The 13,271-nt window shown below is 43.3% G+C and overlaps 1 protein-coding gene across 3 annotated transcripts in view; it reads right to left on the reverse strand.

Moving 5' to 3' along the window:
* Nucleotides 1-193: 193 nt before the first annotated feature.
* RHOT1 (ras homolog family member T1) overlaps nt 194-13,271 on the reverse strand; it is a 110,854-nt gene continuing 97,776 nt past the window's right edge. The window contains exon 20 of one of the 3 annotated variants that reach the window (XM_055101305.2): nt 194-476. In XM_055101305.2, coding sequence (XP_054957280.1) covers nt 434-476 — 43 coding nt within the window. In that variant the 3' untranslated portion in view covers nt 194-433. The remainder of the gene's footprint in view (nt 477-13,271) is intronic. The other 2 variants (XM_034942129.3, XM_034942127.3) reach the window with 2 other exon arrangements.

The raw sequence follows: 13,271 nt of genomic DNA on the forward strand, positions 1-13,271 counted from the left end.
TCCCAGCCACTTGGGAGGCTGAGTAATGATAATCGCTTGAACCCAGGAGGCAGTTGTTGCTGTGAGCTGAGATGGCGCCACTGCACTCCTGCCTGGGCGACAAGAGCGAGACTCCATCTCAAAAAAAAAAAAAAAAAAGAAAAAGAAAAAGAAAGAAACTACATCAGGAAACAATGCCACAGGACCTTGTGTTTGACCTCTTTTATTTCTCTGCTTGATACAGAAAGCACCCAGTTGGTACCTAATAAATGCACACTAAAGGCTTTGCCTCCTTAGAGGTGCTGGAGTCGCAAGACTGGCTGGGAGCCACATGAAGTCCTGGAGCCACAGTGTCCTCTAGTGGGAAAATGAGGCCATAGCACCCCACAGAGCTGACAGACACACAGTGCGGTGCCAGAGCTGGGCAGTTTCCCTAAAGTGACCTGGATTAGTCTCAGTGCAGGCGCCAGGGCAGACTTCCAGGGCTGTTTTCATGCCTAGAAAACAAAAAACAAACAAACAATACACTTTACAGGACGTGTTTTTCTGCACGTATTACTCAGAAAGCCATTGCAGCCACATTTGTTCCTTAAAATTAATTGTCAGTCAATTTGCGGGTCTAGGCGATAATGATAGGCTAGCATCACAGAAAGAAACCAGATATTTGCTGCCTCTGATGGAAGTATACAGCACCCCCTAAGTATTTTTGCTACAGAATTGAACGTGAATCTGTTCAAGTCTCTAGATCCAATTCACAGGAAATACATTGGTCATTGATGAATAAATATATTTAGAAGAGTATGTTGAATGACACCACAGGTATATGATCAGGAAAATCCATACCATAGGAAACTACAGGACAAATCACCTGGTTTCGTCAGCAATATATATTTGATCCTGACTTAAAAAAAACAAGTGAAAAAAAAAACTTGTTTAAAGAGTTGGGGCGATCCAAACACTGTATATTTGATCTTAAGGAATTGTGGGTTTTTTGAGACAGGGTCTTGTTCTGTCACGAAGGTTGGAGTGCAATGGTGCCATCAGGTCTCACTGCAGCCTCGACATCCCAGGCTCAATCAATCCTCCTACCTCAGCCTTCTGGGTATCTGGCACTACAGGCCTGCACCACCACGCCTGGCTAATTTTTGTATTTGTCGACATGGGGTCTTGCCATGTTGCCCAGGCAACTCCTGAGCTTGAACTCCTGAACTTAAGCGATCTGCCTACCTTCACCTCCCAAAGTGCCAGGATTACAGGCATGAGCCAACATGCTTGGCCAATAGTTCATTTTTAAAGTGTGAAGATGGTATTGTGGTTTTGTTTTGTTTTGTTTTAAGATTCTTTATACTTTAGAGGTACACACTGAAGTATTTTCAGATGAAATAATGGGCTATCTGGGCTTTGTTCAGCATAATTCCAAAATGGGTGGGGGAACAATGAAACAGATTGACCATGTTGGTAAGTGTTGAAGTTCAGTGGTGGGTACATGTACATGAGAGATCATTATACTATTTACTCTACTTTTGTTTTTATTTGAACATTTTAAAAAATATTTTAAAAAATCCTTACTAAGGTACGTTTTACTTTAATTCCCTTTGAGAGCCCATAGTTAACACCTTTAAAAGCCTTATTTTGCTGCCTCTGTGAGAAAACTATTTGACAGCTTCTGTAGGATGGGGTGTTATAGATTGCTTTCACCAAGCACATCTGAGAAGTATGGTCAGAATCGGGTGAACCTCTATGCTTTAAAACTTGAGGGTCAGGTGCAGTGGCTCATGCCCATAATCCCAGGACTTTGAGAGGCAGAAGTGGGAGGATCGCCTGAGCTTAGGATGTTCGAGACCAGCTTGGGCAATATAAGGAGACCTCACCTCTACAAAAAAATTTAAAAAGCTGGGGCGGGGGGTGGGGGGCTGGGCGTGGGCCTCTAGTCCCAGCTACTCAGGAGGCTGAGGCAGGAAGATTGCTTGAGCCCAGGAGATGGAGGCTGCAGTGAGCCGTGATGGCGCCACTGAACTCCAGCTTGGGTGACAGAGACCCTGTCTCAAAAAATAAATAAAACGGCACCATTTGAAAGAGCTTCTGTTCTTTTATTTACCCCTGGATAATAGGGTGGGAAGAGGCCAACAACCACTGGACAGATCATTTAAGGGCGGCTTTGACAAATGCTCTGACTCAAGGAAGCCAGTCGCACCTATGCTCCTGGCAATCTCCAGACTGTCTGCATGACCCTCTCTCCTGAGCAGTAACTCCTGACCAGAACTTCCCAAGAAAACCTCAGCAAGTGTATAGGTGGATTAAGCACCTCCTGCCTCCTTTGCAACCATCATTCTCCCCTCTGCACCAGCTTATATAAACACAGCTGTATCAGCAGCCCTCCAGCTGCCAACTCTCCTAGAAGATATTTGGCATTTTCCTATTCTGGCTAAAAATAAGTCTCAGGCTCTCCTGGGCACCTGCAGGTGGAGTGCTCATTCTGCCATGCTGGAGTTTTCTTAAGATGCTGTAAATAAGAAACATGGAATTACTTGTATCACGTTCATGGCAGAAGCTCTGCTCCTTCCCTTGGGAAATGGTCACAAGCATAATCAAAGCTGAAAGAAGCCCTTCTGCCTGTCCCTAAAGGTCTTCACTCACTGGGTACTAACCTCAAACATGGCATCTGCAGACAGAGGGCATGGGTTCAAGTCCCAGTCCTTCTGGTTAGCTAGGTCTGGGACAGGTTCCTTAAACTCCTTTAGTCTTAGTTCTCTTATAATGGGCATGATAGTAATATCTACACCTCTTGGTTATGACAATTAAATGATATGTGAAAAGGGCTTTGGAAACAGCTCTATAAATGTGCTATTTTTTTTCCTTCTTCTTCTTTTTTTTTTTTTTGAGATGGAGTTTCACTCTTATTGCCTAGGCTGGAGTGCAATGGTGCGATCTAGGCTCATCGCAACCTCCGCCTCCCAGGTTCAAGCGATTCTCCTGCCTCAGCCTCCTGAGGCTGGAATTACAGACATGCGCCACCACACCTGGCTAATTTTGTATTTTTAGTAGAGACGGGGGTTTCTCCATGTCAGTCAGGCTGGTCTCGAACTCCCGACCTCAGGTGATCCGCTCGCCTCAGCCTCCCAAAGTGCTAGGATTACAGGCGTGAGCCACCGCGCCCAGTCTATTTTTTTCCTTCTTAATACGCTCTCCCACCCACCCCCCTCGGACGAACAGGCTCTCATTTATACACTCAACAAACACTTGAGACATTTTAAGAAAAGAAAACTTCAGACCAATATCCCTCATGAACATAGGTTCAGACATTCTTAAAATGTTGGCAAGTCACCTCTAACATATATGAATAGGATAATACATCGTGACCAAATGGGGTTAATCTCAGCACAGCAAGTTGGTTTAACATTTGTAAATCAATGTTGGCTGGGCGTGGTGGTTCATGCCTGTAATCCTAGCATTTTGGGAGGCTGGGGCAGGGAGATTGCTTGAGCTCAGGAATTTGAGACCAGCCTGGGCAACATTATGAGGACCTTATAATGAGATTTGGTTTCTAAAATGTCAGCTAGGCATTGTGGCACACGCCCATAGTACCAGTTACTTGGGAGATTGAGGTGGGAGGATTGCTTTAGCCTGGGTGATCGAGGCTGCAGTGAGCCGAGATCAAGGCTTCAGTGAGCCATGATTGCACCACTGCACTCCAGCCTGGGAGGCAGGGATCCCATCTAAAACAAAACCAAACCAAAAACTATGTTATTTACCATATTAACAGACTGAAGAAGGAAAACTATACGATAATCTCAATAGATGCAGAAAATCATCTGAGAAAATTCAACATTTATTTATGACAGAAACTCTGAGGTGGTTGCTGTCCCAGGAACAGCCTGAAGGTGGGCAAAGGGGGAAGGAGGGAGACCAGTTAGAAGCCTAGTCCATCAATCCCAGCTAGAGAAAGACTAGGGAGATAATTGGATCATGACGGTGGTGAGAGGTGGCCACTCTCTGATTATCTTGAAGGTAGGCCCAACAGGATTTGCTAATAGAATGACTGTAGGGAGTGAGGGAAAGAAAGTATCCAATAAGGATGACTCGGATATTTTTGGACTGATCAACTGAAAAGCTAAAGTTGTGGTTAATAATGATGGGGAAGATGGTGGGCATAGCAGATTTTGGTGGAATAGATCAAAAGTTTAATTTTGGACATGTTAAGTTTGAGATATACATTCAGCATCCAAGGTAAGGTGTCTAATAGGCAGAGGATATATAAATCTAAAGATAAAGAGAGAGACCATATTTGGGCTCTAAATTTGGGAGGCTTCAGCATATAGTTGGTGTTTAAATTTAGGAGAGAAATAAAATTACCAAAAATCTGAGAAAAGACAGAAAAAAGGTGTCAAGGACTCAGCCCTGTGTCTCTTCACCATTAAGACATCTGATAGAGGAAGACAATCCAGCAAAGAAGCCCAGAAAATAGTGGCCAGTGAGGCAGAAAGAAAACCAGGAGATTGTGGAGGCCAGAAGCAGACAGTGTTCCGAGGAGAAAGGAAATGTGTCAGATGCTGTTGCTGAGGGTAAGATGATGGCTGAGATCAGATGCTGTTGCTGAGGGTAAGACGATGGCTGAGATCAGATGCTCTTGCTGAGTGGTAAGACGATGGCTGAGAACTGATTGTTGAATTTGGCAATGTGGAGGACATTGGAGACCTTTACAAGAGCAGTTTCGGCACGGTAGGGGAGGTAACAAGCTGGGAGGAGTGGCTCAAGACAGAATAGGAACATCAATCTCTTCAAAAATTCTTCCAAAAAATAGAAAAGGCGAGAACACTTCCCAACTCATTCTGTGAGGCCAGTATTACCATGGAAAGTGTTACTTGGGGCCGGGCGCGGTGGCTCACGCCTGTAATCCCAGCATCTTGGGAGGCCGAGGCAGGTGGATCACGAGGTCAGGAGATGGAGACCATCCTGGCTAACACAGTGAAACCCTGTCTCTACTAAAAATACGAAAAATTAGCCGGGTGTGGTGGCAGGCGCCTGTAGTCCCAGCTACTCAGGAGGCTGAGGCAGGAGAATGGCGTGAACCAGGGAGGTGGAGCTTGCAGTGAGCCAAGATCACGCCACTGCACTCCAGCCTGGGAGACAGAGTGAGACTCCATCTCAGAAAAAAAAAGAAAAGTGTTACTTGGATAACAAAACTAGACAGAGACATCACAAGAAAACTACACAATGATACACCTTATGCTATAGATGCAAACATCCTCAACAAAATACTAGCAAACTGAATCTAACAATATATAAAAAGGAGTATATACCATGACCAAATGGGATTTTCCCAGAAATGCAAGATTGGTTCATCATACAAAAGTCAATGTAATACACACACTGTATGAATGGAATAAAGGACAAAAAACAAATGATCATTTCAGCAAACGAAAAAAAGCACTTGATAAAATCCAATGTTGCTTCATTATAAATAAAACACTCAACAAACTAGGAAGAGAATTGGTTTAATCTGATAAAAGACATCTATGAAAGACCCACAGCTCAGCCTGGGCAACATGGTGAAACCCTGTCTACTAAAAAATACAAACATTAGCCGGAGGCTGGGTGCGGTGGCTCACCCCTATAATCCCAGCACTTTGGGAGGCCGAGGCAGGCGGATCGCTTGAGGTCAGGAGTTCAAGACCAGCCTGGCCAACATAGCAAAACCCTGTCTCTACTAAAAATACAAAAATTAGCTGGGCATGGTGGCACGTGCCTGTAATCCCAGCTATTTGGGAGGCTGAGACAAGAGAATTGCTTGAACCCGGGAGGGGGAGGTTGCAGTGAGCCGAGATTGCACCACTGTACTGTAGCCTGGATGACACAGCAAGACTTCGTCTCCGAAAAGAAAAAAAAAAAAAAAAAAAAACAGAATTAGCCGGGCGTGGTGGTGTGTGCCTGTGATCCCAGACACTTGGGGGCTGGGAGGCTTGCTTGAGCCCAGGAGGAAGAGGTTGCAGTAAACGAAGATCACACCACTGCACTCCAGGCTGGATGACAGAGCAAGACCCTGTCTCAAAAAAAAAAAAAAAAAAAAAAAGAGAGAGAAAAGCCACAGCTAACCGACAACTTACTACTGAAAAGGCTGAATGTTTTCCCCCTAAGATCAAGAACAGAACAAGGATGTCTGCTCTTGTCATTTGTACTTAACATTGTACTGGGGGGTCTAGGCTGGGCAATTAAAAAAGAAAAATAAATAAAAGACATATACTTTGGAAAGGAAGGAATAAAACTATCTCTAATTGCAGATGACATGATCTTATGTATAGAAAATCCGAGGCCTGGTGTGGTGGCTCACGCCTAATCTCAGCACTTTGGGAGACCAAGGAGGGAGGATCGCTTGAGCCCAGGAGTTGGAGACCAGCCTGGGCAACATGGCAAGACTGTGTTTCCGCCAAAAAAAAAAAAAGGAAAAGAAAGAAAGACTAGCCAGGCACAGTGGTTCACACCTGTAATCCTGGCACTTTGGGAGGCTGAGGTGGGCTGATCACTTGAGGTCGGGAGTTCAAGACCAGCCTGACCAACATGGAGAAACCCTGTCTCTACTAAAAATACAAAAAAACTTAGCCAGGCATGGTGGCACATGCCTGTAATCCCAGCTACTTGGGAGGCTGAGGCAGGAGAATCGCTTGAACCCGGGAGGTGGAGGTTGCGATGAGCCGAGATTGCACCATTGCACTCCAGCCTGGGTAACAGGAGCAAAACTCCAAAAAAGAAAGAAAGAAAGAAAGAATAAAAAAGCTGGGTGTGGTGGCCTGTGCCTGTGGTCCCAGTTACTGGGGAGGCTGAACTGGGAGGATCGTGTGAGCCTGGGAGGCAGAGGTTGCAGTGAGCCGAGATCACGCCACTGTACTGCAGCCTGGGCAACAGAGTGAAACCCTGTCATAAAAAAAGAAAAGAAAATCGAAAACATATGCCCATACAAAAACTTGTATATGAATGTTTGTAGCAGCATTATTGATAATAATGAAAAGGCAGAAACAACCCAAAATATCCATAATTTTTTTTTTTTTTTGAGACAGAGTCTTGTTCTGTTGCCCAGGTGATCTCGGCTCACTGCAACCTCCACCTCCTGGGTCCAAGTGATTCTCATGCCTCAGCTTCCCCAGTAGCTAGAATCACAAGCATGCACCACCACACCTGGCTAATTTTGTATTTTTAGTAGAGACAGGGTTTTGCCATGTTGGCCAGGCTGGTCTCGAACTCCAGCCCCAAGTGATCCGCCTGCCTTGGCCTCCCAAAGTGCTGGGATTACAGGTGTGAGCCACTGTGCCCAGCCCAAATATCCATAAATTGATGAGCGATAAACAAAATGTGATATTTCCATACAATGAAACATTACTCATCCATGAAAAGGAATGGAATGCTGATACATGCTGATACAAGGTTCATACAGATGAACCTTGAAAACGTCATGCAATCTGAAAGGAGCTAGTCACAAAGATCCACATATTGTATGATTCCATTGATATAAAATATTTAGAAGAGGCAAATCCGTAGAGACAGAAAGTAGATTAGTGATTACCAGGGGTTCGGAGAAAGGAGGATTGGGGAGTGACTGCTAATGGGTACAGAGTTTCTTTCGGGAGTGATGAAATGAGATAGTGGTGACGGTTGCACAAGTTTGTGACTGTACTAAAAACCACTGAATTGTACACGCTAAAAAGGTGAATTTTATGGAGTGTGAGCTATATCTCAGGTTCTGAAAAGAGACAGAATAGGAGACACTGAGGAAACTCTTTCAAGCAAGCTATAAAGGGAACAGAGAAATGCGGACGAAGAGATTTTTTTTTCAGATGGGAGAAATAATGTTTGTTTGTTTGTAAATAAATCCAGAGGAACACAAATCAAAGATCCAAGAAAGGCAGGGGGAATTGTTGGAGGATGCAGACGACAGAGGCCAGACTCTAATGCGTAAGTGAAGGAGCTGCCTGTGGACAGTTTCTCTGTAGTCACAGAAGGGAAAATATAGCAGATATGTGCAAGTCCAGGTAGGTGGGCGTGCACGGGATGAGAACTGGACGAGATTCTCTTCCAAGTGCTCTCCTTCAGAGAGCTTGGTCTGTTTTCCTTCAACATCTTGCTTATAGCCTCCTGTCTCAAAACGTGCCTGCCAAGAAAGTACACTTGCTTCCAAGAAAACAAGCAAGAAAGCAAGCAAACCAATCCCCTAAAATCATCTACCCTGATAGTTTTATTCTTTTCTTTTCCTCAAGACAGGGTCTTGCTCTGTCACCCAGGCACAATCATAGCTCACTGCTGGCCCCCAATAGCTTTAAAAAGTGAATTCCAACCAGGTGCACAATGGCTTATGCCTGTAATCCCAGCACTTTGGGAGGCTGAGGCAGGAGCACTGCTTTAGCTCAGGAATTTGAGCCTGGGCAATCTAGCAAGACCTCACCTCTTCTAAAAATTTTTTAAAATTCGTCAGGTGTGGTGGCATGTGCCTGTAGTCCCAGCTTCTTGGGAGGCTGAGGTGGGAGGAGTGCTTGAGCCTGAGAGGGCGAGGCTGCAGTGAACTATGATTGTGTCACTGTACTCCCTGCTGGGCAAGAGTGAAACCCCACCTCAAAAAAAAAATTCCATCTCAAACTGGTCATTCTGAGTTCTTTCAACAATGTTATTTATTTCTATGTTATTTTAATCTATTTTTGAAATTAAATTTTATTATCAAAGAGTAATACTTGCTCAAATAAAATCCAAAAGGTACAGAAAACAAATCTCTCTCCCACCTGTCCCCAGCCCTCCTCCTTGAGGCCAGTTTATTGTATGTCCTCTGAGAGGTAGTCTATGCATAACTGCATATTTATCCCTCCTCCCTTTTTTATTAATTAATTAATTTATTTATTTATTTATTTTTGAGACAGAGTCTCGCTCTGTCGTCCAGGCCGGAGTGCAGTGTTGCGATCTTGGCTCACCGCAAGCTCCACCTCCCGGGTTCAGGCCATTCTCCTGCCTCAGCCTCCCAAGTAGCTGGGACTACAGGTGCCCGCCACCACATCCGGCTAATTTTTTGTGTTTCTTTAGTAGAGACGGGGTTTCACTGTGTGAGTCAGGAGGGTCTCAATCTCCCGACCTTGTGATCCACCCGCCTCGGCCTCCCAAAGTGCTGGGATTACAAGCGTGAGCCACCGCGCCTGGCTCCCTCCTCCCTTTTTAAAACCGCAAATAGTATCCAGACTTACCTAGCGTTCTGCATCATGCTGTTGTCACTGAAGATACATCTTGGAGATTGCTTCATATCAGTACATACAGCACTGACACATTAGTTTTCATAACTGCCATGACATCATAGTCCTAAAACATGTTCACGGAGTCCTTGATACTTCTCAAGAGGTGGCTCGATTCCCCTCCCCAAACATGTGTGCTGGACTTAGTGACATGCTTCTATAGAACAGAATATGGCAGAAGCAATGATGTGTGCCCTCTGAGACTAGGTCAAACAAGACAGTGCAGCTTCCTCCTGTTTTCTATGTCTTGGGTCACTTGCTCCAGGGTCAGCCAACTGCCATGTCATTCAAGCAGCTCAGTGAAGAGAGGCCCATGTGGTGAGGAGCTGAGGCCTCCTGCCAATGGCTAATGTGCTATCTTGGAAAGGGATCTCCCAGCCCCAGTCAAGCCTTCAGGTGACTGCAGCCCTGGTTGACAGTCTGAATACAATCTAATTAGTGACCTGGAGCCAGAATCACCCAGCTAAATTGCTCCCAAATTCCTGACCCACAGAGACTGTGAGATAACATGTTTATTTTAAGCTGCCAAGTTTTGGAATAATTTGTTACGCAGCTATATATATATTTTATATATATCATATTTTATATATATCATATATGATATATATATTTTATATATATCATATATGATATATATATTTTATATATATCATATATGATATATATATTTTATATATATCATATATGATATATATATTTTATATATATCATATATGATATATATATTTTATATATATCATATATGATATATATATTTTATATATATCATATATGATATATATATTTTATATATATCATATATGATATATATAAAATATATATATCATATATGATATATATATTTTATATATATCATATATGATATATATAAAATATATATATCATATATGATATATATATTTTATATATATCATATATGATATATATATTTTATATATCATATATGATATATATATTTTATATATCATATATATGATATATATAATATAATATATACAATATAATATATTATATATTATATTATATATTTTATATATATTATATAATATATATAATTTATATATAATATATGTCATAATATTATATATATTATATATATAAAATATATTTTTTTGAGATAGGGTCTTGCTGTGTCACTCAGGCTAGAGAGCAGTGGCACAATCTCAACTCACTGCAACCTCTGCTTCCTCGGCTCATGAGATCCTCTCACCTCAGCCCCCTGAGTAGCTGGGACTACAGGCGTGCAGTCCCATACCCGGCTAATTTTTTAACTTTTTGTAGAGATGGATAGAGACCATGTTGCTCAGGCTGGTCTCGAACTCCTGGGCTCAAGTGATCCACCCGCCTTGGCCTCCCAAAGTGCTGGCATTCCAGGTGTGAGCCACCACACCCCGCCAGCAATAGATAATTAAGATGCATGTTTAAGATAAATGTGTCCTATCTCCTCCATCATCCCATTTCAATAGGAAAAGCCCTTGGCCAGCCATAAAGCGTGTCATGAATATGAGGTACAATGCTTCCTATCCCATTTTCTCTCCCCAGCTCTCTGATGGCAACCAGCACATACCTCCGAGTTTGTTCAAACCTGTTGCTCTCCAGTAACACAGTGTGGTCTGTGGGTCTTTGAGCCAAGTCTGTGCTGGCCCATCTCATATGCTCCCAGTTGATGACTTCCCCCAGAGATGTTGGTGTTTTCATCAGTACTTCCACCAGCAATTCTCTGGGTCGGTGTCAGAACCATGTAATAATAAGTTTTTGAAATGTTCAGGAAGTGAAGTCAGCTAAGAAACAAATTTGGCTTTATGAGCCCTTTCCCATCTCCGCTGATCTGGGCAGGCCTCCCTGCAGTGTGGAGAGGACCTGTCAACTATACTCTGAGAATAAAGATTTCTTTTTTTAAAAAAAAATCTCATCTTTTCCCTGGAGTGGAAAGGCAGCTAATAGCATTCAGATATTTTGAGATGAAACTGTTACCATGGGAATGTTTCCATATCTCTCCCTTAATAATGATGGGTAGAAACAATGAACAGTACAGCTCTTAGAATTCTAGAGATAAAGGAAACAAGGGGAGAAAAGTGAAAGCTGGAAAAACAGATCCCCCTAAAGGACTGATTATCTCACTCAAAACTCTGCTCTGGTGCTCTCTAGGTGAATGTGGGGAGTTTGTAGGTCAGCGGTTTTTCTCCAAGGGTCAGGGTTCCCATATAGGAGGGAGATCAGTGATCCTGAGGTGGGTGGGGTGTGATTCTTCAGTAATTGCTGGTAAGGGGGTGAAGCTGGTCTGTCCTTCTGAGGCTCTGTGTGCAGGGTAGGGAGTGGAGGAGGAAAACTGAAGAGCTAACAAATTCAGATGCTTCTAAATACTTCTCCGTCTTTGTCCTGGCAAGAGGTCAAAGCACTTGAGGAACTCCTCCTCCCTAGGGCCTCAGACTGTACCCTGAAAGTAGAAGCATGCTGGCACACATTTTCATCTTATAGTTCCAGAATTTCCTGTGCTGGACTGTCCTCTACAAGGGCTCAGGGATAATTTCTTAACCAGGAAGGCATCTCCTCCTCCATCCACTGCTTGAAGCACTGTAGGGGTCCCCTCAGGTCATTGTCAGCTGAGCTCCTGTTTCTCTAGGACTTTGAGAAATCAAAGGACAGATGACTCGTTAATGAGCAAAATAATTTATCTCCTGTGACAGGCATTTTACCTTGTCTGCCATAGCCTCATACTCTCTCTCGGAAGGATTTATTTGCCTTTGTTGTTTTTACTTTTTGAGAAGGGTCATCCAAATAGAGCCATCCTGCCTATAAAATGAATGGGAATCCAACCCATTAGCTGAGAATTTAAGAACTCGTGTCGAATGTGTCAGGATAGGCAGATTGGGTATCCCCTTATTGTAAGCACCCCTTAAATATCTCAAAGATGAAAGAAATGGATACCATCCCACCAAGCACCCCTGCACACTGTGAACTCACCTAAGGTGAGAACTGCTTGCTCACCGAAATCTTTATCTGTCAATTCCCCGCCTCCACCCCTGACCTAAGTTTGCTTGGAATGTCAGCATCTAGGGATTTCTTTTTTGTTCTTGAGATCTTTAGTTAAAATACAACATAAGCAGCACTTGAACTGTTTCTTGGTGGTAGCAGCTGAAAGCTAATCTTTATAGGAATGTAGCTTAAGGAGCAGAAACCGTATTGGGTTGGGTGAACAACTAGAGAACTAAGTGTCTTCTTTCTCTGAAGCATCTACTGAAGCAATACATATGGTTGTCCCTGTCTCTCACACCCTCCGGAACCCACATTTTCTGTTCTAAAATTTGTGATCCACAAAGAGAAAAGCAGTTTAAACATTTGATCTAGCATAAATATAAGCTCAGCAGAGGGAGCGCGGCAAGAGGTTCTAAACATAGGTGGCTCCACAGCACAGAGAAACCAGCCAGGAGACACCCAGGCAAGCGTCCTTGGCTGACTTCCCAGGTCCCTTGGCTTTGGGCTTTCCATGGTCCTGACCACATAAGGAAGGCTCTCTCTGCCGGTGACAGGCATCTCCCAATTCTTTCTCGCTGACTGCTGCGCTAGTAGGTCCTCTTCATTTGGGCTTGGGAGGTCATTTTTGGCAAACAGTAACTCTCACTCCCAAAACGTGGATCCTAAAATGTGGAAGAATCCTGATGACAATGTAAGATGCTACAGCTGCACCTGGTTGGTGGCAGAGTTATAATCTGGTACATGTTTCAGCTGCCACTTACACATAACAGGTGAGCACAGCGTTCATGCTGCTTGAAATGAACACCTATTCTGTTCCAAGCACATTATTACACAGCATATTTTTTCAAATTCAGCTGTACTTTGACAGTTTTTATAGAAAGTATGTGTCTCAATTTTTACATACCAAACTGGAGGAAATTTATCCAGTGAAGTGATTACTGATCTCCAGCCCCAGAAGCGTGAGGCACACAGGTACCTGAATTCTTTCAGGCCAAATGAAACTAACTAAATATTCTTTATGTGTGAATTGTTATGGGGCAAGGTGAACACCACCTC

The sequence above is a fragment of the Pan paniscus genome, chromosome 19, assembly GCF_029289425.2.
Source record: "Pan paniscus chromosome 19, NHGRI_mPanPan1-v2.0_pri, whole genome shotgun sequence".
NCBI classification, from domain to species: Eukaryota; Metazoa; Chordata; class Mammalia; order Primates; family Hominidae; genus Pan; species Pan paniscus.